This window comes from Hypanus sabinus, chromosome 4 (genome assembly GCF_030144855.1).
Source record: "Hypanus sabinus isolate sHypSab1 chromosome 4, sHypSab1.hap1, whole genome shotgun sequence".
Classification (NCBI taxonomy): Eukaryota; Metazoa; Chordata; class Chondrichthyes; order Myliobatiformes; family Dasyatidae; genus Hypanus; species Hypanus sabinus.
Window position 1 is genome coordinate 183,789,067 of NC_082709.1, and position 24,701 is coordinate 183,813,767.

At 44.8% G+C, this 24,701-nt stretch overlaps 1 protein-coding gene across 4 annotated transcripts in view; it reads left to right on the plus strand.

The window, feature by feature from the left end:
* The window catches only part of usp25 (ubiquitin specific peptidase 25), a 224,423-nt gene that overhangs the window by 120,239 nt on the left and 79,483 nt on the right, over positions 1–24,701 (plus strand). For 2 of the 4 annotated variants that reach the window (XM_059968975.1, XM_059968978.1), the window contains 3 exons: positions 7,352–7,491; positions 18,858–18,971; positions 22,656–22,751. In XM_059968975.1, coding sequence (XP_059824958.1) covers positions 7,352–7,491; positions 18,858–18,971; positions 22,656–22,751 — 350 coding nt within the window. The remainder of the gene's footprint in view (positions 1–7,351; positions 7,492–18,857; positions 18,972–22,655; positions 22,752–24,701) is intronic. The other 2 variants (XM_059968976.1, XM_059968977.1) reach the window with 2 other exon arrangements.

The following is a 24,701-nucleotide window of genomic DNA, read 5'->3' on the forward strand; positions in this document are numbered from 1 at the left end:
TGGCCAGAGTCTCGAGCACACTGGCCATCTGGATCACCTCCTGGGACAGCCGGGCCGTACCATAACTGGGAAAGGCCATCATCCAGAACCTCTCTGCCTCTGTAATGGCCCTCTTGTCCCGGTGGCAGCTGTTTGCCGGATGCTCCCCAAGGTCATTCAGGGGGTGGATGAAGGGCACCGCATATGCTGGAAAGCAGCAGCCGTTCCAGCTCGTGGGGAGCCACGGGTAGGCGCAGTGGCCGCAGATCCAGTGGGTCCCGTTTAGAGTCCAGGGAGCTCCCAGCTTAGCGGCATCGTCGGCAGTGGTCACTGGGGCACCCGGGTACCAGTTTCACTGACAGTTGCTGTGACCAACGGAAAAGTTAGAAGTGTGTGCATTGCGGAGTCTGCACCAGCATTCGTTACGTATACTCAGTGGCTGTGGAATAACTCTGAGGGTGGGGCTATGAATGTAGCCTTGGGGCAGGTGATTAAAAGTGTATTGTCTGCTATCCCAAGTAAAGGCAAACTGGTCTTGGCTATCTGAGTGCAGGGGAATTGAGAAAAATGCATTCGCTAAATCGACAACAGCGTCCCAGGGTTTATGGGGACGGCCTGCGATGTCTTCAATAAGGGTGACAGTGTCAGGTACAGCGGCGGCGGTGGGGTGCAGCCTTGTTCAATTGCCTATAATCAACGGTCATCCGCCAGGAGCCGTTCCTCTTACGGACGGGCCAAATGGGGCTATTGAAAGGCGAGGCAGCGGTTCTAATAATTCCCTCCCGTAACAGGGCTTGAATGGAGTCTGCGATTTTTAGGCACCCCCCCCGGCACTCTGTACTGACTGTTACAGATGATCTTGGAGGGAGGGGGAACAACAATTGGCTCCCACTTAGCCGCCACAACGACAATAGTGGCTCGCGCAATGCCAAAGGTGAACTTGCCCCTGTTTGTTTCAAGTGATTGTCCCTTTAAAACATTGATCCCGAGGAGGAGGCAATAAGGACTTGTACACGTCTGGGGGAATTGTTGCCTATGGCTAGGCGAAGGGTGACCTCCCTAACTGGTAACAGGGAGCCCTCCCAATCCCTCTATTTGCATGTCCGTACCCCTCCATAAGGCAGGATTGCCTGGGATAATCGTGTGCTGGGCACCTGTGTCGACCAGCGCCATCCACCTCTGTGTGTTTCCCTTTCCCCAATGTACTGTGACGGGTATATGTGGCCTCAGGTCCCCCGGGCGGGAGAGCAAATGCGCCGGGGGCCCTGGTCTTCATCCTATGGGAGGGGGGAGAGGGCTGCCATGCCGGGGGTGAGGCACTTTGCTGGTGGAGGTGGGACATTTCCTGCCTGACGAGCTGTCTTGAGTTCTGCTTCGAGGGCCTTCGAGACAGTTTCAGGCAGGGGAGGTGCAGTCGGTGTGGGTGGTCTTTTTGTAACTAGTCTTCCCCCTGCAATGCTCCTTCCACAGGTTGGGGGTGGGGATGCCACCTATCTGGTTACAATCCACCCTTGCACACAGCAGGTCCGTGTACAGCTGCCTGCGTGTATATCTGAGAGGGACAGTGTCTAGGGCCCTTGTCTCCGTCTTGCGGACCTACGTAGGTGCCCCCTCTGCATATATTCTAATCCCTCCAGGAGGGTGATGGCATCCCGTACGGTCCTACCGCTAGCTGGTGCCATGAGGGGCAGGATTACCGACTTCAGATCGGGGCGTGCGGTAGTGACCAAGTATCCCGCTAGGGCACCGGTCACTCGTGTGTTTTCAAGGAGGTTACGGTCGCAGGCACCTTGATAGATGCCGTTGACCAGTGCCCATTCCCTGATAACCCGGGTGCCCTCACTGACCGTACCCCATTGCGGGCACCCGTGTAGATCCCACTCCAGAAGTGTGGGATAGCGAGCTCGTACCGCGATCACTACCCGATCCCATAGGGTTGTGCCGTCGTGGATTTCTACTTGTGGCGTCCGCAGCGCATTGTTTATGCTCTGCTGGTCAGAGAGGCTTCCCCAGGCGCTTGCCTCCTGATGGGAGAAGCTGAGGTTGCCCCACCCCCCGTCCCACAGCCGGAGCAGCCAGGCGGCGAGGTGCTCGCCTGGTCGTTGGCAGTAGCAATCCGCCAACTGGGTCAGCTCCTTGGGGGAGAAGTCCCGGGTCTCCGTGGTCTCGGAGTGACTAGGGGAAGGCCTGGCCGTCTCCCCCTTGTTCCCTTCCTCCCTGCGGTGAACCTGGGACCGGGTGGTGACGGGTCGGGCATGTTGGAGCTCGGGTGAGAAGGGGGAAGTGTGGTGTGGGACCTTGGTTCCTTGGGCACCCCCTCATCGTCACTATCCAGCCAGATGTCCCCATCCCCCAGCCATGCGTCCAGCTTGTCGCCACACTGGACTAAGGCTCGAATCTTTAATGGGTCCGGCTGCCAGCCAGACCGACGGGCTGCCCTGGCCTGCTGAAGTTTTATGAGGCGACAGGCAAGTTCAGTTCCCCGAACTTCAAGGTCATTGTCTCGGGCCTGGGCAGCCTGTGCTGCTTCCTTCAGCGTGCAACAACGCTGACTGAGGTCTTCAATTTCCCCGTCCTTCTGACCACACAAGTGCTGCAGGTGATCAGTAATTCTAACCTGGCGTCTCAGCAAGGACGCAAACAACCAGAAGGCACCCCTTTGACTCCCCTTGGCTCGGGGGAACCCTGATTCCTTCAGGAGGGAGACCACATGATGGCCCAGCTTCTCTCCACGGGGCTCTAACTGCTCAGACCAGTCCACTGGTTTTCCCTGGTCTGCCAGTATGCTGGCCAGACTCTCAAATCCCTCCCTTTCATCAGCCCACCCGCGGATCTTATCCTGGGTGCCTTCTGGCTTTCTTCCCCTATTCCAGAACATTATCCCCTGTGCTTGTGTCCAGCCAAAACCTATGAGGCCCTGCTCTGCAGCGCCAAATGTTGTGATGGAAAATAACTGGTTCTTTGAGTCTCAACAGTAGACGCCTGGACACACACAGTTTTAATAAGGAATTTATTTACAAGGGGAAGTCGGATCAACACAAGCAACTACAATACACAGGAACCGGTGTGTCGACAGGGTACGGTTACACAAGCAAAGAACAAGGGAAAAGCACTACAACAGCTATCCCCCTTGACCTTTTATTGGTGCGGCTCCTTTACCAGGACAAACAATAGACCTTCTCAAACATAAATCAATGCACTTACCTCCAATGTGGCGGTCTGTAAGAGAGGGCTAGCCAAGAGCAAGTCTCACCTTTTAAAGCATGGGGCTGGGTGCGATAATCCAATTAAGGTGACCAATAATTTAGGTGTGCATTGATTAGTTGGGAGGGACCAAATGTTGATTGGCATGTGGTGTGTCTTCCGACCAGCCAGGTGGCAGTGCATCTGTCACGTGGCCAGTATCTCTGGATACAACAGTACACAGTAAAAACGAGATGTTTTTCAGGACCATGGTGCTACATGAAACATTACAAAAACTACACTGAACTATGTAAAAAACAACACAGAAAAAAACTACACTAGACTACAGACCTACCCAGGATTGCATAGAGTGCACAAAACAGTGCAGGCATTACAGTAAATAATAAACAAGACAATAGGCACAGTAGAGGGCAGTAAGTTGGTGTCAGTCCAGGCTCTGGGTATTGAGGAGTCTGATGGCTTTGGGGAAGAAACTGTTACATAGTCTGGTCTTGAGAGCCCAAATGCTTCGGTGCTTTTTCCCAGATGGCAGGAGGGAGAAGAGTTTGTATGATGGGTGTGTGGGGTCCTTCATAATGCTGTTTGCTTTGCGGATGCAGCTTGTAGTGTAAATGTCTAATGGCGGGAAGAGAGACCCCAATGATCTTCGCAGCTGGCCTCACTATCTGCTGCAGGGTCTTGCGATCCGAGATGGTGCAATTTACGAACCAGGCAGTGATGCAGCTACTCAGGACACTCTCAATACAACCCCTGTAGAATATGATGAGGATGATGGGTGGGAGATGGACTTTCCTCAGCCTTCGCAGAAAGTAGAGGTGCAGCTGGGCTTTCTTTGTTATGGAGCTGGTGTTGAGGGACCAGGTGAGATTCTCCGCCAGGTGAACACCAAGAAATTTGGTGCTCTTAACGATCTCTACCGAGGAGCCATCGGTGTTCAGCAGGGAGTGGTCGCTCCGCGCCCTCCTGAAGTCAACAACCATCTCTTTTGTTTTGTTCACATTCAGAGACAAGTTGTTGGCTGTGCACCAGTCTGTTAGCTGCTGCACCTCCTCTCTGTATACTGACTCATCGTTCTTGTTGATGAGACCCACCACGGTCGTGTCATTGGCGAATTTGATGTGGTTTGAGCTGTATGTTGCAGCACAGTCATGGGTCAGCAGAGTGAACAGCAGTGGACTGAGCACATAGCCCTGCGGGGCCCCGTAATGCTGTTGGAGATGCTGCCTCTGATCCGAACTGACTGAGGTCTCCCAGTCAGGAAATCTAGGATCCAGTTGCAGAGGGAGGTGTTCCGGCCCAGTAGGCTCAGCTTTCCAGTCAGTTTCTAAGTGATGAAGGTGTTGAATGCTGAACTCAAGCCAATGAACAGCATTTGAACAAGCGTGTCTTCTCTGTCCAGGTGGAGAGTGATGGTAATGGCATCGTCTGTTGAATGGTTGGACAGTATGCAATCTGCAGGGGGTAAAGTGAGGGGGGCAGCATGGTCTTGATGTGCCTCATGACAAGCCTTTCGAAACACTTCACAATGATGGTTGTGAGTGCAACAAGACGGTGGTCATTGAGGCAGGACGCTGCAGACATCTCAGGCGTGGGGATGATGGTGGCAGCCTTGAAGCACATTGGAATGATGGCGTTGCTCAGGGAGATGTTGAAGATGTCAGTGAGACCATCTGCTCGCTGGTCTGCATGTCCTTTAAGCACTCTGCCAGGAATATTGTCTGGTCCAGCAGCCTTCCAAGGTGACAGTAACTCAAATAACCATTCGTTACTCGTTACAACAGTGCTGTGCAGAACATCTCCGAGTGCACAACAAATTGAACCTTGAAGTGGATGGCTACAGCAGCAGAAAGCCAGAAACATACACACAGTGGCCACTTTATTAGGTACCTCCTGATCTTAATAAAATGGCCAGTGAGTGTAAATGTGCATTCTGTGGAAGTGTAAATATAACAAGTAGAGAGTCAAGCCTATTTAGCAAAATATGTCAACAGAAAACATCTACTGTGAAAACATTGACATCTAAAAGATATGAAAGTAGGTCCACATCGGATTGTGCAAGGAATTTAACCCTCCCCATTGTGAAATGGGATTTGTTCATCCTTCACCAGCCCTACCCCCCACCCCTCCACACCCCTGCACTACTGCAGTTCATACTACTGCTGAAGCTGCATGGAGTCTTCACAATAATGGCTGTAGGAGACAAGTAAATAAATAGATTAAACATACATTGGCACTGCAAATTATTAAAAATTTCCTTCTGCATTGTGAACGAGGGTAGAAGTGAATCATGCGTTCTGAATATTTCATTTTTTTTATTTTAGAGATACAATATGGAAATGGCCCTTCCAGCCCAATGAGCACGCCATACAGCAACCCACCTATTTCACCCTAGCCTACTCAGAGGACAATTTAAAATGACCAATTAACCTACGAAGGGCGATTGATAAGTTTGTGGCCTAAGGTAGAAGGAGACAATTTTAGAAAACCAAGCACATTAATTTTTCAACATTGTCCCCTCCTACATTTACACACTTAGTCCAGCGGTCATGGAGCATTCGGATCCTTCTTTGTAGAAGTCGCTGTCTTGGACCTCCAGAAGTGGTCCACAGCAGGGTGATTGATAAGTTTGTGGCCTACGGTAGAAGGAGATGAGTTATTAACTTCAAACTTTCTGCATAATCACTCAAAGAGTTGAACTGCATGTGCATATAATGAGAGCTGTACAACTCATCTCCTTCTACCTTAGGCTATGAACTTATCAATCACCCCTGCTGTGAACCACCTGGAGGTCCAAGATGCTCGTGCAGTTCAACTCTTTGAGTGAAAATGCAGAAAGTTTGAAGTTAATAACTCATCTCCTTCTACCGTAGGCCACGAACTTATCAATCACCCCTTCTGTGGACCACTTCTACAAAGAAGGGATCCGAATGCTCCACGACTGTTGGACTAAGTGTGTACATGTAGGAGGGACTATGTTGAAAAATAAGTGTGCTAGATTTTCTGAAATTGACTCCTTCTACCTTAGGCCACGAACTTAAAAATCACCCCTTGTACTAACTGGTATATGGGTGGAAACCAGAGCACTCAGAGAACACCCACACACTTACAGGGAGAATATACAGACACCTTAGAGGTGACTATAAGATGTAGGAACAAAATTAGGCCATTTGGCCCATTCCACTCCACTATTTCATCATGTCTGATCCATTTTTCCTCTCAGCCCTAAACGCCTGCCTTTTCCTTGTATCCCTTCATGCCCTGACTAGTCAAAAATCTATCAACCTCTGCCTTAAATATACATAAAGTCTTTGCTTCCACAGCCACCTGTGGCAATGAATTCCACAGTTCCAGCACTCTCTGGCTAAGGAAATTCCTCCTAGTCTCTATTCTAAAAGGATGCCCCTCTATTCTGAGACTGTGTCCTCTGGTCCTAGACTCTCCCACCATAGGAAACACCCTCCCCTCATCCACTTTATCAAGGCTTCTCAATATTCGATAGGTTTCAGTGAGGTCACCCCTCATTCTTCTGAAATCCAGTGAAAAGAGGCCCAGAGCCATCAAACATTCCTCACACGATGTTGGAATTGAACTTCCCGAGCTCCAGTCACATCATGCTAACCACTACTCTACCGTGGCATCTGTTTTATGGCTCAAGCTTTAGCCAGGCTTTGTGCTTTTGGATTAACATATTACTTTGTCTTGATTAAGCTCTCCAGCCCAGATAAAGATAAAGATTTAAAGATCTTTAATCTTTTTTATATTCCTAAATCTAGATTAAGTATTCAATCCAGATAAAGGGTCTTGACCTGAAACATCAACCATCTATTTCTCTCCACAGCTAATGCCTTTCCTCCAGTGATGCGTTTGTGGCTCTAAATTCCAGCATTTGCAGTCTCTGTGCTTTTCTTTGTGATAACAGTTGTTGAAACCTTGAAGTCACTTGAAATGGTGTAAATTAACCAGCAAAAAGCAAATTGCCTTTTGGCATTTATCTAGATGAAACTGCGGTGCATTGAGGAGAGGAAAATTGATGACGGGTCTCATTGACTGTTTATTCCTCTCTGTAGATGCTGCCTGACCTGCTGAATTCCTCCAATATTTTGTGTGTGTGTTGCTCTGGATTTTCAGCATCTATTTATTGTTTATAACACTCTTGTTATTTTTGTAGTGCACACAAAAGAGTTGAAATACTTGGAACAGCCCACAGTGCACCAGCCCTCCAAAATTTGTGAAGAGGACACAGCACGGAGCATCTCTAAAACTGCCGCCGAATGTGAAGACCAAGGCCCAGAGGCTGCACTGCAAGCGGTATGACTTGCAACAAGCCCACTTTTTTCTTTATTCATTGCTGTTATCAAATAAATAAATGTTCCATAGCTAATACCATTCAATACTCGGTTATTATTTGCAAAGAAGAGCCCCTTCTCTCTCCTGCCCACTGCCACTAACGTTTCTTAACATCTTGTTTCATCTATGGTATATACAGGAGTATCATAGCCAACAGAAGATGTTTCCCTTCTCTCTGTTTTGAATACTATTTGACTGATATCGGGGTGAACTTTAAAGATAACTATTACCTTGAAATTTTAAAAAAATCGTTGACATGGGTATTTCTGGCAAGATCAGAATATGTTGTTCGTCCTGAATTATCCTTGATTTGAATGGCAGGCAGATAATCAAGATGCTACTGACAACAGTTATTGAGACTCTGTTACAGCTCGTGGCATCAGAGTTAGGATTTCAATTACAGTGTCCTCTTTAAGGAGTTTGTATGTTCTCCGCATGGATTGTGTGGGTTTTCTCCGGGTGCTCCAGTGTCCTCCCACAGTCCAAACACGTACCAGGTAGTCGGATAATAGGTCATTGTAAATGGTCCTGTGATTAGGCTAGGTCTGGGATTATATAAATATCTTATAAATTGGTAAGTTGTGGATGCGGGTTTGATTTAAGAGAAGTTTGGATAGGTACAATGGATTGAAGGGCTATGGTTCAGATGCACATCGATGGGACTAGGCAGAATAATAGTTTGGCATGGACTGAATGGGCCAAAGGGCCTGTTTCTGGGCTGTGGTATTCTGTGACTCTATATAAGGCCAGCATATTGTCTTCTCAATAATGTATATGGATTAGCTATTGGAACATACTGGTAATTCAAAGGCCATCGTTACTAATATTAGCTACTTTATTCTGAATTTAACTAACAGTTTAAATTCCCTGGAACTTGTGGTAATGTTTACAAATGCATTACCCATATTCTTGGATGTAGTTCAGCAATTAATGTACCCATCCTGTGAAAGGTATATAAAGTCCTTTTAACATACCAGAATCAAGCTTATTATCACTGACATATGTAGTGAAATTTACTGTCTTGTGTGCCTATTTAAGCTCTTAAATGCCCTTAATGTATCTACCTTTACCATCACTCCTAGGAGTACGATCCATGCACTTACCACTCTAAAAAAAAATCTACCTGTTGATACACCCCCTTATGTTTCTTCCAATCACTGTAAGGTAATGTCCTTTCATGTTAGTTAGTGCTAGGCTGGGAAGAAGATGCTGCCTGTCCACTCTATCTGTGCCTCTTTTCATCTTGGACCTGTTAGACCAAAGGGCTTGTTTCCAAGTTCTGTGGCTTTTCGATCAGGAACATGAAGTGATTGGCAGCTTTTATTTTCTTAAGCCCTTCCCTCCACAACTTAGAGTCATAGAAAGCTGCAGCAAAGAAACAGGCATTTCATCCTATCTAGTCAGAGAAGTGGGACATCATTCAGAACAAACATGAGGAAAAAATTCTTTCACCAAAGAATGGTGAATTTATGGAATTCATTGCTACAGGTGGCTGTAGAGGCCAAGTCATTGGATATATTTAAGACAGAGGTTGATAGGTTTTCATTTAAACAGGGCTTCAGTTGTTATAGGGAGAAGGCAAGAGAATGAGGTTGACAGGGATAATAAATTAGCTATGATGGAATGGCGAGCAAACTCGTGGCTGGAATAGCCTAATTATTCTCCTATCTCTACAGATTTGTAGACTCTGCTGTACTCTTAATATGCCTACTCCTATTGACCTACACCTAGATCATAGCCATCCTTACCTGCCCTCCCCATCCGTGTCCCTATCCAAATTTGTCGTAATGTTGAAATCAACTCTGCATCCACCACTTGCATTGGCAGCTCATTCCACACTCTCACTGTCCTCTGAATGAAGATGTTCCCACTCATGTTCCCCTTAGACATTCCACCTGTCACCCTTGACCTATGACCTTGGAAGACTAGCTTTGGGACAGAACTGAAGTCAATTCCCACTGTTCTCTGTAGCACATTATGTACACTGAATGAACTTGCTGACCCATCAAATGCAGCTTTATAATTTAGCAAAGCTGAAGTAGCAAATTTGCAAAGAAAAATGGTGCAATAGTCAGAATCAAATCACAGACTTACATAACACAACATTTATTGTTCCATGGAAGTAGTACAGTGCAAGGACATAAAATGACAATATTAAATAAATAGTGAAAATAATATTAACTTGGTAGTATTGGCAGGACAGTGATACATCTCTACCAAAGGAGATGTAAGGCGCTCCTTCCCTCCAGTAGTTTGCAGGTCACCCTTGGGCAAAGTGGGGATTGGGGTCACGTGAAGCCTTGGGAGCAGGTGGTGGATAGTCGTATGAGCAGCTGGTACATATGACAAATCCTGGTTATGTGACCACTGACACCAGGCAGACGGTCTCTGAAGAGTATTGATATTCCTGGGGTCAACTGTCTTGTAAAGCCACTGTCCAAAAGAAGGCAAATGTCAAACAATTTGCCAAGAACAATCATGGTTAAGACCATGCTCGCCCACACCTTATGACACAACACATGATGATGATGAGCGTTAATGGATTAAATCTAATGGTAGAGGGGAAGAAGCTGTTCCTAAAATATGAGTGTGGGTCTTCAGCCTCCTGATTCTCCCTGATGGCAGAAATAAGAAGAGGGCATGTCCTGGAAATTGAGGGTCCTTAATAATGCTGCCTTCTTGAGTTACTGCCTCTTGAAGATGTATAATATGTAGATACTCCTGTATATAATATGCAGATATGTATAATGTGCAACTAATCTTTAACATCACTGTTGTGCCATGTTTCATTTTGAGCTCTGACCAGTTGCTATTTCTAACTTTTTTTCTCCAAAGAATGGCTTAAGATATGTCAACATGAAGTATGGGTAAACAAGAGGGCAACAAAATATTTTACCAATAAACAAATGTCCAATAAACATTCCACAGGGTACAAAATACCCCTGGGCAGGGTGAGGCAGAAGTGGACTTGGCATTCATACTCTGCTTTTCACCCCCAGCATCTAATTATTATGACTGATAGTGGGGTGCAGAACAGAGCACAAAGCTGCTGTGTACTTACATTGCATTCCTGAAATTCACTTTGGCTGCAAACTTTTTTTTAAGTTTTCCTTGCATGCTCTTTGTTCTTCACATAAACAGTGTAAGTGGTTTGTTTTTATGTCTGTGTGCCTCTTTCACTCATGAACATGTGTGCTTGTATTTGACTGCAGAAAATTTATTTCTTGGAAGGATCATGATCAACAATGCAATTGTGTGGTTTAAATAGATCCCATCAGTGGCTGGAGGAGGACATACGAGATATCCTCAATCCTTGTCTTACAGAAACCCTGTGCTTAAAATAGATTCACTAAAGGGAGTTGCCAATCCTGTAAGGGTTGGCAGAAATGAAGGAGTGAACTCCTACACATTGCAAGGAGCTCTGGGAAATGTCATCCTTGCAAAGCTCCACTCACACATGTCGTGAACAGATAAAGTGTTCCGATATAGTGTGTATCCCAACAGGTTTTTGAGGAATACTAGGCCCTAGGTCCTGCAGTCAGCAGATGTGTCAACAGATCTGTTTCAGATGAAATAGACTGGGTGGAAGTTGAATTTCATTTGGCGAAACCTGCTAGAAGATGGGAGAAATTACCGGAAGTTAGAGAAATTGATGTTCATGTCATCAGGTTGGTGACTACCCAGAAAGAATATGAACTGTTGCTCCTCCAACCTGAGAGTGGCCTCATCATGGCATATTTGTTTAAATAAGGAACAGCATCTATCCCAGGCATACCTGATCACTCCTAGGTCTGTGGTGATATGGTACTACTATAACAGACAATTTCTCCCAAGACATCTACTAGATATTTTTGGCTCAGGTCAAACTGGCCATTGTTAACTGTGTAACTTATGTAGTGAATGTAAAAATGAATAAATTATTTTTTTTTAAATCCAAACCTAAGCAGATCGTATAAAAGCAGGAAGATGAGCTGAGGCCTGTGTGTTGCACAGTGCTGAAACTTTCAGTTTTCAGAATCAGGTTTAACATCACCAGCATATGTCATGAGATTTGTTGTTTTGTGGTCATTTACAATATACAATAATAAAAATTATATATAAAAATAAATAGTGCAAAAAGAGAGGGGAAAAATACCGTGGAAGTTTTGATGTGTTCATTGTCCATTGAGAAATCTGATAGTGGAGGGGGGAAAGCTGTTACTGAAATGTTAAGTGTGTCTTTGGGCTCCTGTAGCTCCTTGATGGTAGCAATGAGAAGAGGACATGTCCTGGCTGGTGGGGTCTTAATGATGGATGCCCCCTTTTTGAGGCATCGCCTTTTGAAGATGTCCGGATACTGGGGAGGCTAGTGGGCATGATGAAGCTGGCTGAGTTTACACCTTTCTGCAGCTTTTTCCGATCCTGTATAGTGACCCCTTCATACCAGACGGTGATGCAACCAGTTTGAATTCTTTGCTCAGACCATCTAGACATCTACGAGTGTTTTTGGTGACATACCAATTCTTCTCAAACTCCTAATGAAATATAACCACTGACATGCCATGCCTTCTTAGTAATTGTATCAGTATGTTGGGCCTAGGATAGATCCTCAGAGATGTTAACAACCAGGAACTTGAAACTTTTCATCTCTTCCAATTCTGATCTCTCAACGAGGACCGATGTGAGTTCCCTCGACTTCCTGTTCCTGAAGTCCATAGACAATTCCTTGGTCTTACTGATCGAAACATAGAAACAGAAAACCTATAGCACAATAGAGGCCCTTCAGCCCGCAAAGTTGTGCCAAACATGTCCCAACCTTAGAAATTACTAGGCTTACCCCCATAGCCCTCTATTTTTCTAAGCTCCATGTACTTATCCAAAAGTCTCTTAAAAGACCCTATCGTTTCCACCTCCACCACCGTTGCTGGCAGCCCATTCCACGCACTCACCACTCTGAGTAAAAAACGTACCCCTGACATCCCCTTTGTACCTATTCCCCAGCACCTTAAACCTGTGTCCTCTTGTGGCAACCATTTCAGCCCTGGGAAAAAGCCTCTGACTATCCATACGATCAGTGCCTCTTATCATCTTATACACCTCTATCAGGTCACCTTTCATCCTCTGTCGCTCCAAGGAGAAAAAGCCCAGTTCACTCAACCTGTTTTCATAAGGCATGCTCCCCAATCCAGACAACATCCTTGTAAATCTCCTCTGCACCCCTTTCTATGGCTTCCACATCCTTCCTGTAGTGAGGCGACCAGAACTGAGCACAGTACTCCAAGTGGGGTCCGACCAGAGTCTTGTATAGCTGCAACATTACCTCTTGGCTCCTAAATTCAGTTCCACAATTGATGAAGGCCAATACACCGTATGCCTTCTTAACCACAGGGTCAACCTGTGCAGCTGCATTGCGTGTCCTATGAACTTGGACCCCAAGATCCCTCTGATCCTCCACGCTACCAGGAGTCTTACCATTAATACTATATTCTGTCATCATATTTGACCTACCAAAATGAACCACTTCACACTTATCTGGGTTGAACTCCATCTGCCACTTCTCAGCCCAGTTTTGCATCCTATCAATGTCCTGCTGTAACCTCTGACAGCCCTCCACACTATCCACAACACCTCCAACCTTTGTGTCATCAGCAAACTTACTAACCCAACCCTCCTCTTCCTCATCCAGGTCATTTACAAAAATCACGAAGAGTAAGGGTCCCAGAACAGATCCCTGAGGTACACCACTAGTCACCGACCTCCATGCCGAATATGACCCATCTACAACCACTATTTGCCTTCTGTGGGCGAGCGAGTTCTGGACCCACAAAGCAATGTCCCCTTGGATCCCATGCTTCCTTACTTTCTGAATGAGCCTTGCATGGGGTACCTTATCAAATACCTTGCTGAAATCCATATACAGTACATTTACTGCTCTTCCTTCATCAATGATGTTGACTGCAAGGTTGTTGCTGCAACACCACTCAGTTGATATATCTCACTCCTCATCACCATCTGAATTCTGCCAACAATAGTTGTGTCATTGGCAAATTTATAGCCACACAGTCGTGGGTACAGACAGAGTAGAGCAGTGGGTAAGCATTCTTGAGGTCAGTTTTGATTGTCAGCAAGGAGGTGATGTTATTCCGATCCACACAGACTGCGGCCTCCCAGTGAGGAAGTCAAAGATCCAGTTGCATAGGGAGGTATAGCGGCCAAGGTTTTGGAGCTTTTGATTACAACTGAGTGTATAATTGTGTTGAACTCCAGCCTAACATAAGTATGACTATTGTGCAGGTGATCCAAGGCCAAGTTGAGAGCCAGTGAGATTGCATCCTCTGTAGACCTATTGTGGCGAAAGGCAAGTAGCAATGCATCCAGGTCCTGGCTTAGGCAGGAGGTGATTTGAGCCATGACCAATCTGCCAAAGCACTTCATCATAGATAGGAGTGCCACTGGGTAATAGTTATTATGGCAGCTCACCCTGTTCTTCTTGGACACTGGTATGATTATCACCCTTTTGAAGCAGTGGGAACCTCCAACTAAAGCAGTGAGAGATGCAGATTTCCTTGAAACTCCCACCATTTGGATGGTACAGGTCTTTCAAAGCCCTACCATCAGGGCTGACACCTTACGAGGGTTCCCCTCTTAAAAGGTGTTCTCACATCAGCCTCCAAGATAGAGATCACAGGGTAACCAGATGCTGCAGGGATTCACTTCCTTTCAAAATGTACATAAAAGATGTTGAGCTCATCTGGGAGTGAAGCATCACTGCCATTCATGATGTTCAGTTCTGCTATGTAGGAAGTAATGGCCGGCAAACCTGCCAGAGCTGATGTGCATTTGGTTTCATCTCAACCTCAATCGGAATTTTTTTTTTTCTCTTCAGGTAGCCGTCAGTACTTTTTTGATAGCTCTGGAATGCGAATGCTCAGATCTAGCTCCCCACTGGTGGTTGGGATCGGTGTGTAGATTTCTTTGCAGTGTGGTTCCTGGTGAGATGTGTCCCATAGCTTCACAGTGAGCTAAGTGCTTCGTTTATAACTGAGACAGGAAACTCGGTCTATACTTGTCTGTTGGAGCTGCTCAGTCAGTGTCATTGGAACAAAAGAGGTCACATGGAAGAGAGAATTTTATCACTGCCTTCTCCCTTTTATTGGAGAGGGTCCAGAGGAGGTTCACGAGAATGATCACAGGAATGATAGGGTTAACATATGAGGAGAATTTAATGGCTCTAGGCCTGTACTTGCTGGAGTTTACAAAAATGATAAGGGATCTCATTGAAACCTATTGAATATTGAAAGGCCTTGATAGACTTGACATGGAAAGGATGTTTCCTGTAGTGGGGGATTTTAGGAGACATGAGTGCTCAGCCTCAGAATAGAAAGATGGCCCTTTAGATCAGAGGAATGTTCTGAGGAACAGGAGGAATTTCTTTCGCCAGATGGTGACAAATCTGTGAAATGGCACTTCACATTGGTGGCATCAAAAGTCAAAGTTGAACTCGGGTTAGCTCCTCTTTTCTCCCTGCTCGTTCCACCTTGCCTCTTTATCTCATTAGATCCAATATTAACTTGGTCGTAATGACACAGTTGGTAGTTCTGTGCTTGGAAGCCTGTGACCCTGTTCTGTAACCTGGAGATTAGTGCTTGTTCCCTTATTACATTGATTAGATTTGATTGATTGATTGATGCATGCATATGGAATTCAGGAGAAATGTCTCCTCTCCACCCATTCATTATCAGCAACTTGGTATTGTACCTACTTAGAGGCACAACGCGGAACAGGTCCTTCCGGCCCAATGGGCTGCTAGGCCAACAACCCACCTATTTAACCCTAGCCTAATCAGGCCAATTTACAGTGACCAATTAACCTTTGGATGTCTTTGGACTGTGAAAGGAAAGCAGAGCACTTGAACAAAATCGGTGTTGTAATGAGGAGAATACACAAGCTCCTTACAGACGGCACCAGAATTGAACTCCAGCCTCCATTCCCAAAGCTGTAACAGTGTTGCACTAGCTGCCACACTACCATGGCACCCTTAACTCTACAGTTAAAGTTGTTAAAGTATTCAGGTTCCTGGACGTTATTATTTCACAGGTCCTTTGGTGGGAAAACCATATATCCTTCATTAGCAAAAAGGCACAACAGAGGATGGACTTCTTGCGACAGTTGGTAAAATTCCATCTTCCTCCAAGTACATTGGTGCAAATCTACACTGGCATGGCAGAAGTCATCCATTGCTGTCTGGTTTAGTGCAGTATCCTCTCACAATATATAAAAACTACAGTAAACCGTCAGGTCAGCAGAGAAGGTCATTGGCTCCAGTCTACCATCACTGCAGGATTTGTATGTGTACAGGACAAAGAAACAGGCAGGAAAAGTCATTGGGGATGCCACCCACCCTGCAAACTAACTTATTTAAAAGCTCAATGCTGGAAAATGCCATAGGGCTGTTAAAACAAAAACTTCACACCAAAAAGTTTCTTCTACTAGGCAGTTAATCTGATCAATCGTCTAGTTAAGTCAACCCACTCTCTGTCTATACCCCCATCATTGCATCACTTTAAACCACTTTTAATTGTTTGTTTATTATTTATTTTGGGGTACAGTGCGGAACAGGCCCTTCCAGCCCAATGAGCTACACCGCTCAGCAACCCATCTATTTAACACTAGCCTAATCACAGGACAATTTACACTGACTATTTAACCAAACCGGTACATCTTTGGACTGTGGGAGGAAACCCATGTGGTCATGGGGAGAACGTACAAACTCCTTGCGACAACACCGGAATTGAACTTCGAACTCTGAGCTGTAATAGTGGCACGCTAACCACTTAGTTTCCTTGCTGTTTACATTGTAAATACATGTTGGTAATTGTTTATGCACATTTTATTCCATATCTGTTCTTTAACCTCTAACTTCATTAACTCTTTTTTAATTTATATATAATTCCTTTTTTTAATAAAATTCTTTACTCCTCAGAATTGTTGAATGTTTTTGCTTTTTGTCATGTCGTGCTCTGACCAACACTTCACAGCAAGTTCTTAGTACATGCAAATATAGTATATGGTGAATGGAGTTGATTCTTGATCTTCAAATGTAGGAGGTATGACAATGCAGTTTGAAGTTGTTAGGAAAATTGGTTGTATTGATGGTGAGGAGGGTAATTTTTTGAGCGATCTGTTGGTAAGATTAGCAAAGCTGTGAGGAAGTTTAATCCGGAATAAACAAATGAGGCCATACATTTAGGAAAGACCCTAAGGAAACAATAGGTAGAATGAATGAGGGAGAAGTGAAGAGGTAAGAGTGGAGCCAGTGAAGGGTCTCTACCTGAAACGTTGACTGTTTATTCCCCTCCTTAGATGCTGTCTGACCTAAGTAGCTCCAGCATTTTGTGTGTGTTACTTTGGATTTATTTTCGTTGGAGTGCAGGAAACTGTTACAAAACCTGACTGAGATATACAAAGGGCTGTAGGTTAGACATTACAAAACTTCTGTGTATTAGAGCTGGCTAAAGCTAGAGAGAAAAGGTGTAGGTGAGGGGCAGGAGGTTTAGGGAGCAACTGAAGGATTTTTTTTCCATTGAGTGGGTGGTTGGAATCTGAGACAGAATCTCATAACATTTACTAAGTATCTAGATAGCTTATGTAAATGGGTTTAGTACAGATCGGGCGCAAACAGTCGGCTGTTTCTTCATTTCCAGAGGTGCAACCTGACTTGCTGAGTTCATCCAGCATTTTATGTGTGTTACTCTGGATTTCCAGCATCAACAGAATCTTTTCCGTTTCTGATTCTGTTCTCTATGGAACTGTGAAGCTGATAACTAGAGGAGGGTGGCAGGTGATGATTACCATGGTGATAGCTGGAGGAGAATAATAGATGACCAGATTTATTATATATGATACCTGGAGGAGGGTTGTGAGTGACCACCCTGATACCTGGAGGAACCTGGTGGGTGATGGTTACCTTAGTGCTTGTGTTGGTCAGCCTTTAATATATTAGACACAAGTTGAAGTTCCTTCTTGCTTGTGTTGTTTTAATTGCCTCAAATTGCCTTTTCTGCCTTTATCTTTCTGTACACTTGCTTTTGCAGGTTTTATGCTTTTCATTTGTGAGTTTTCTTCCATCCTTGTATTATTTTAGTCGAGGGCAGTTTCACCATCTCAAATCACATTGCCACTAGGTGGTGCTATGCAGTCACTCACGGACTTCACTGCATTGAACCTTCCTCGGTTCATTGTTTTGTCTTGTTCAGTGGGTTTCTGTTGATCATTTGCCATTTACCTCACAAGAGCAAATAAATCACTGTTTCTGTTAATAAATCCAGACCATGGGCTATAAACAAGTAGACTGGCACACATAAAGTGCTGGAGGAACTCAGCAGGTCAGAGATAGGGTGAAACCCTTTATCAGGATTAAACCCTCCACTGTCACGATCTCAGCATGAAACATCAGCTGTTTATTCCTCCCCATAGGTGCTGCTTGACCTGCTGAGTTCTCCAGCATTTTTTTGTATATGTTGCTCTGGATTTTCAGCATCTCCAGAATTGCTTGTGTATATAGCAAGTATAGATTAGGCCACATAGTGCACTTTGAGGGGTATATTCTCTGTCTCCTGAGGCCTCCATCGGTCAGAGTTGACAATGGATATTACATCCGAGCTATATAGATATGCAAGCCTGGACAGCACGATATGGAGAGCAAGCTCCCCCTCTCCATGCATCTGATGAACCCAAAGGAATGGCAGAGACCAGTACGGTTTGCTACCAGCTGTTTGGCAGACCAGAAGGCTTGTGGTATGTGCTGGATCTGTCAGGTCAGTTCAGTGATGTGCTGGGATCCAGGTCAGCACCTCGCTGGTCAGTACATGAGTTGCATTCTGAAGGCAGTAGGGATCTGGCATGGCTGTGATCCCTTGATAGCGAAACACCTCGTTAATACTTCAATGTTGATTGCTCGTCAGGGCAGAGCATTGGCGGTTTACTTGAACAGGATGAGCAGCTTAATAGTGGCATAGACATAACCAGGGGAAAAATAAAATTATGGAGCAAATCAGGGAGTTTTTTTTTGCTCTGTATTCCAGCATCTTGTGCTTCTGGAAGGTTAAAGAGCGTCAAAGGTTGCAGGGAGAAGGCAGAAGAATGGGGTTGAGAGGGATAATAAATCAGCCCTTGATGGAGTGGTGGAACAGACTCGACGAGCTGAATGGCCTAATTCTGCTCCTATGTCTCGTGGTCTAGAATGGAGTTAACCCTTTACTGATTGATTACTGTTCTCTGCCACCCTTTTTCTCCCTTTACCTGCACCGCCCTTCACTTCCTTGTGTGTCCTTGGCCTTTTCTTGTAGGGCTCTGCCAAAGCTTCCCTCAAACCAGGCCCCAGCCAGCGCGTGGTTGAGGTGGAGATTCCTCATATAGGAAGGTTGGTCATAGAATCAGAGGAAGGCGGTTATGATGACGAGGTACCTACCCAGTGCCTGGAGGGACAGCATGTGGCTACGTAATGCATGGCACTCCCTAATGGGCATGTTTTATGCACTGCTGTATGTAGGAGAGCTGGCAGCTACATCAGCATAATTTCATATAACCCTAACATATGATAAAGAGTGCATGTTGTATATTCCACAGCAGGTGTAGGAGGGTGCATTGGGTAAGACTATGCAAGCAGGCCGTACAGTACAAAATATACACTCAACCGTGTATCGACTGAACAATACAGGCTGGACCGTGTATAGACTGAACAATGCAGGCTGGACCATGTTTAGACTGCACAATGCAGGCTGGTATGTGCATAGACTGAACAATACAAGCTGGACCGTGCATAGACAAACCAATACATGCTGGACCATGTATAGACAGACCAGTACAAGTTGGACTTTGTATAGACAGATGAGTTCAGGCTGGACTGTGTAGACAGATCAGTGTAGGTTGGACTCTTTATGGACTGAATAATACAAGCTGAACTGTATAGACTGAACAATGCAGGCTGGACCGCTTATAGACTGTACAATGCAGGCTGGACCATATATAGACCATTCAATGCAGGCTGGACCATGTTTAGACTGTACAATGCAGGCTGAGCCATGTATGAGACTGTACCATGCAGGCTGAGCCATGTATGGACTGTACAATGCAAGCTGGACTGTGTTCAGACTGTACAATGCAGGCTGGGCCATGTATAGACTGAACAATGTAAATGTTTGGACTGTACAGTGCAAACTGGACTGTGTGTAGACCGTACAATGTAAGCCAGATCATGTACATGTTCTACAAAGCCGGCTACACTATGTACAGATTGCACAATGAGGCCCCGGACTGTGTACAGTTTCCACAGTATACAGGTTAACGATGCAGCTGGGCTGCGTACAGGTTACACAAGGCAGGGTGGGCAGCATGTGGTGCAGGGTACAACAGGCATTGTATATCTGGCACTCATGGTGCAGTCATACAGGCAGGGCAGAGCAGCAGAGAAGGTTGTTAACACAGTAACTGTAGGCAATTGTGAGTGGGGTAAGAGCGCACATTATGCTGTGCAGGATAAGGGAGAACGTGCAAATCAGAACTTTGTATAGGTTACAGACAGGATGAAGGCCACAGCGTACTCTCATGTATACACCCTGACATGCTGAACAAAAGTGACATTTATCAGAATTCATAGTGTAATGATCAAAGTACGTATATATCACTATATACTTCCCTGAGATTCATTTCTTTGCAGGATTTACAGGAAAAAATAAAGAAATACAATAGAATTTAGTTCTAATTCTAAGCAGACGTTGCAGAATATGGCTACTTACAATTTTTGGGAACACTTGGAATTGTCTGACTTTTATTGGCTTAGGTAGTCTCATTATTTTGGCATGAGAGGGGTTTTAATGGATATGTTGAGACAAATCATGTGTTCTTATTAACTGTGCCAATGATATTATCTCCCGTGTGCGGTGAAGGAGGTGGGAGGGATTTAAACAGCCATCCACAATCTGCCCATTATCTCCCAGTGTGCAGTGAAGGTGGTGAGAGGGATGCCATTGAAGCACCTGCCTATTTTGAATTAGCCTCACATTCCTCTCACTAGGTCTTGGTTGAGCAATGGCAACCCATCACTTTGCAGTTCATCTCTGTACCATTACAGCTGGAGCCCTGGTCCCACAGAGGCTTTCTGTGGCTGATCCCAGCCATTCCTCACTAAAGGGCACTCCAGCTGTGGCCCATGATGTCTCCCTGGTCAAATAGACCACCTGCATCATATAGCATAGAACATTACAGCATACTACAGGCCCTTCAGTCCTTTAACCTACTGCAATATCAATATGCCCTTCCCTGCTTCATAGCCCTCCATATGTGTATCTAAGAGTCTCTTAAATGTCCCTAATATATCTGCCTCAGCCATCACACCTGCCAGTGCATCCCACACACTCACCAACCTCTGTGTAAAAAAAAACTCTGACATCCCCCTATATTTTCCTCCAGCCATTTCTGTACTGGGAGGTAGTATCTGGCTGTCCACTCAATCTATGCCTCTTACTATCTTGTACAGCTCTATCAAGACCATAAGACATTTGGAGCAGAATTAAGCCATTCGGCCCATGGGGTTCACTCTGCCATTTGACCATGACTGATCTATTTCACTCTCATCCTCCTTTGCTGAAAAGAGAGAAGCCATAATTTTACTTAGAGATACAGCACAGTAACAGGCCCTTCTGGCCCAATAAGTCTGCAGGGTCCAATTACACCATTGTGACCTGTTAACCAACTAACCCGCATGTCTTTGGAGTGTGGGAGTGAACCAGAGCACCCAGAGGATATCCATATGGTCATGGGGAAAACTTATAAACTCCTTACAGGCAGTGGTTGGAATTGAACCCAGGTCGCTGGCACTGTGATGGTGTTATGCTAATCATTTGACTTCCTTATTACACAGTAGATGTTGAGGCTAATAAAGGAGGAGGGAACCCAGAAGCAAAGATGCCTCAAATGCTCCCTACAGCACCACTGAACTAGAGAGAGGAAGGATATACAGAGAGTGAAGATAATTCCAGGTGGTGTACACCTTTTGACAATACTTCTTCCCCCTTTAATCTGAGGTGAGAGATTAGATTAGAAAAGGTTATGGAGTTTTTATTCTTAAATAAGCATTTGAGACCTGCTGCACAAAACAAAAATACTTATAGGCCAAATCAATACACACAAAATGCTGGAGGAACTCAGCAGGTCAGACATTGTCCATGGAGGGGAATAAGTGGTGTTTCGGGCTGACACCCTTCATCAGGACTAGAAAAAAAGTGGAAAGAAGCAAGCATGAGAAGGTGGGGGAAGAGGAAAGAGTACAAGCTAGCAGGTGATGGGTGAAGCCAGGTAGGTGGATGAGTGGGGGAAGGAGGGGATGACGTGAGAAGCTAGGAGGTGAGAGGTGGCAAAGGTAAAGGGCTGGAGAAGAAGGAATCCAACACATTTAAATGACCTTTTTGGATGCTACAGATGTTAGGTGTATACTGTGAATGCACTGTTTAGAACATAAAACTATACAGGCTCTTCAGCACATGATGTCTGTGTCAACAATAATAGAATCAGAGCGTTGGAGATATAATTAACAGAAAGGGAAACTATGACTATGGAGAAAGAACAAGATGGGGTGGTTGTTATTCGAACATTGCCTCCAGAGGATGGGTTGATTGACCTGTGGCGATGCATTAGTGTTTACCCCTCGGCTAGCAATCGGCACAAGATGTACTGATAGCTTAAACGCATGAGGGAGCGAACTCCGTTCAGTGAATGGCTGGGTGCTTGTGGACCGCATGACTGGGAGCATGTTGTGATAACCATCCGCTTTTCCCTTCCCTGCCGAGCTTTTAACCATTTCGATGGCAGCTGAGATCACATCAGTTTCCTTATGTTTTCTGTGCATGTAACATTTTAATTGGCATATTATTTTTTAATAATATTTTTAATAACAAAATCCATTGCTTATTCACTGCTTATGTTAATGATTTTAAGATTTATAAATCGGCTTTTTATCTCATACTCGTTGTAAATATTCTTTTTCATTTAAAAAATAATAAAAAAAATTTAAAAGTGTTGCCAATTCATGTGTTTTGAATAGATTTATCCATAAACTGACTTTTCAACTACAACCCCCTTGTTGGCAGGTCATGCTGACCCCAACCATGCAAGCTATAATCATGGCTATAGGTAAAGCCAGGAATGTATATGACAGACATGGTCCTGAGGCGGGTTTCTTTAAGGTACTCAACTCCCTTTTATATTTCATTCTCTGTAATTGAATGCTGCCTGCTCTTGCATATTATGGCAATTTTGAACCCAGCATCGTGCATTTTATCGCAATAATTTTCACAGATCTGTCTCCCAATTTATCTTCCTCCATCCTTTTGTTCTCTCTCTCAATTTTTCCCCTAGTTCTTTTCTTCTCTCTGACACTGTCCCTTTTCATTTTTCCTTCCTTTTTATTATGTTCTTCCTATCCCTTGCCTCTCACTTCTCCCTTTTTTCATCTCATTCCTCCTACTCTCAGTAAACCCTTAACTTCTAGTCGCCAGAGATTGGTGCGGGGCTCCCCAAATGATGAATGTGGCCATGAATCCTTAAAAATGTAATGACCATCCATTCCCCACTAACACTGGGAGATTACCTTGCGGGAGGAATTTACAGAGCTGAATGAAGCCTTTATTCACTAGGAGTTTTGCCCAGAATCCCTTTGAATTAGGAAGTTGCATGCCCACAGTAGGAACACCAACCTGCAGGCTGTTACTAGGGCAGGTACTGTAATACTTCACGAGGAGCAGTATACCTGAGCGTGAAGGGTCCATTTTATCTTCTTCCTCAGCAGTTTCAAACTTTAGAAAGCTGAAGTCGTTGCTACTTGGGGAGTCATCTGTAGAGTCAAGTTCGGTTGGCTCATTAGCAAAGGAATTATTAATTTCTTAGTCTTGTCACGCCATAATGGGGACTATAGAGACAATGTGATGGAGATTTCTCGGAAAGGATTTGCTGGCATTGGAGAAGGTCCAGAGGAGGTTCACAAGAATGATACTAGATTAATATAAGAGAAGCATTTGATGATTCTGGGCCTGTACTCACTGGAGTTAAGAAGAATTGGGGGGGGGGGGGGGTGGCATGCAATCTCAGTGAAACCAATCAAATGTTGAAAAGGAGAGGATGTTTCCAATACTGGGAGAGTCTCGGACCAGCAAGCACAGCCTCAGAATAAAAGGACATAGCTTTACAATGGTAAATGGTAGGGCATTGAAGAATGCAGTAGAACAGAGTGATCTGGGAATAATGGTGCATAGTTCCCTGAAGGTGGAATCTCCTGTGGATAGGGTAGTGAGGAAAGCTTTTGGTGTGCTGGCTGGCCTTTATAAAATCAGAGCATTGAGTATAGGAGTTGGGATGTAATGTTGAAATTGTACAAGGCATTGGTAAGGCCAAATTTGGAGTACTGTGTACAGTTCTGGTCACGGAATTATAGGAAAGATGTCAGACAAATAGAGTACAGAGGAGATTTACTAGAATGTTACCTGGGTTTCAGCACCTAAGTTACAGAGAAAGGTTGAACAAGTTAGGTCTTTATTCTTTGGAGCATAAAAGGTTGAGGGGGGACTTGATAGAGGTATTTAAAATTATTTAAATAGAGTTGATGTGGATAGGCTTTTTCCATTGAGAGCAAGGGAGATTCAAACAAGAGGACATGAGTTGTGAGTTAAGGGGCAAAAGTTTAGGGATAACACGAGGAGGAACTTCTTTACTCAGAGAGTGGTAGCTGTGTGGAACAAGCTTCCAGTAGAAGTGGTAGAGGCAGGTTTGATATTGTCATTTAAAAAAAATTGGATAGGTATATGGACAGAAAAGGAATGGAGGGTTATGGGCTGAGTGCAGGTCGGTGGGACTAGGTGAGTAAGTGTTCGGCATGGACTAGAAGGGCCGAGATGGCCTGTTTCCATGCTGTAATTTTTATATGGTTATACAATAGAGATGAGATGGAATTGGATAGAGAATTTATTGCCACAGACTGCAGAAGATGCCAGGTTATTATGTTTAAAGTGGAGTTTGATATGTTCTTGATTAGTAGAGTCATCAAAAGTTACAGGGAAAAGGCAGGAGAATAGGGTTGAGAGGGATAATGGATCAGCCATGATGGAGTAGACTCACTGGGCTGATGGCCTAATTCCGCTCCT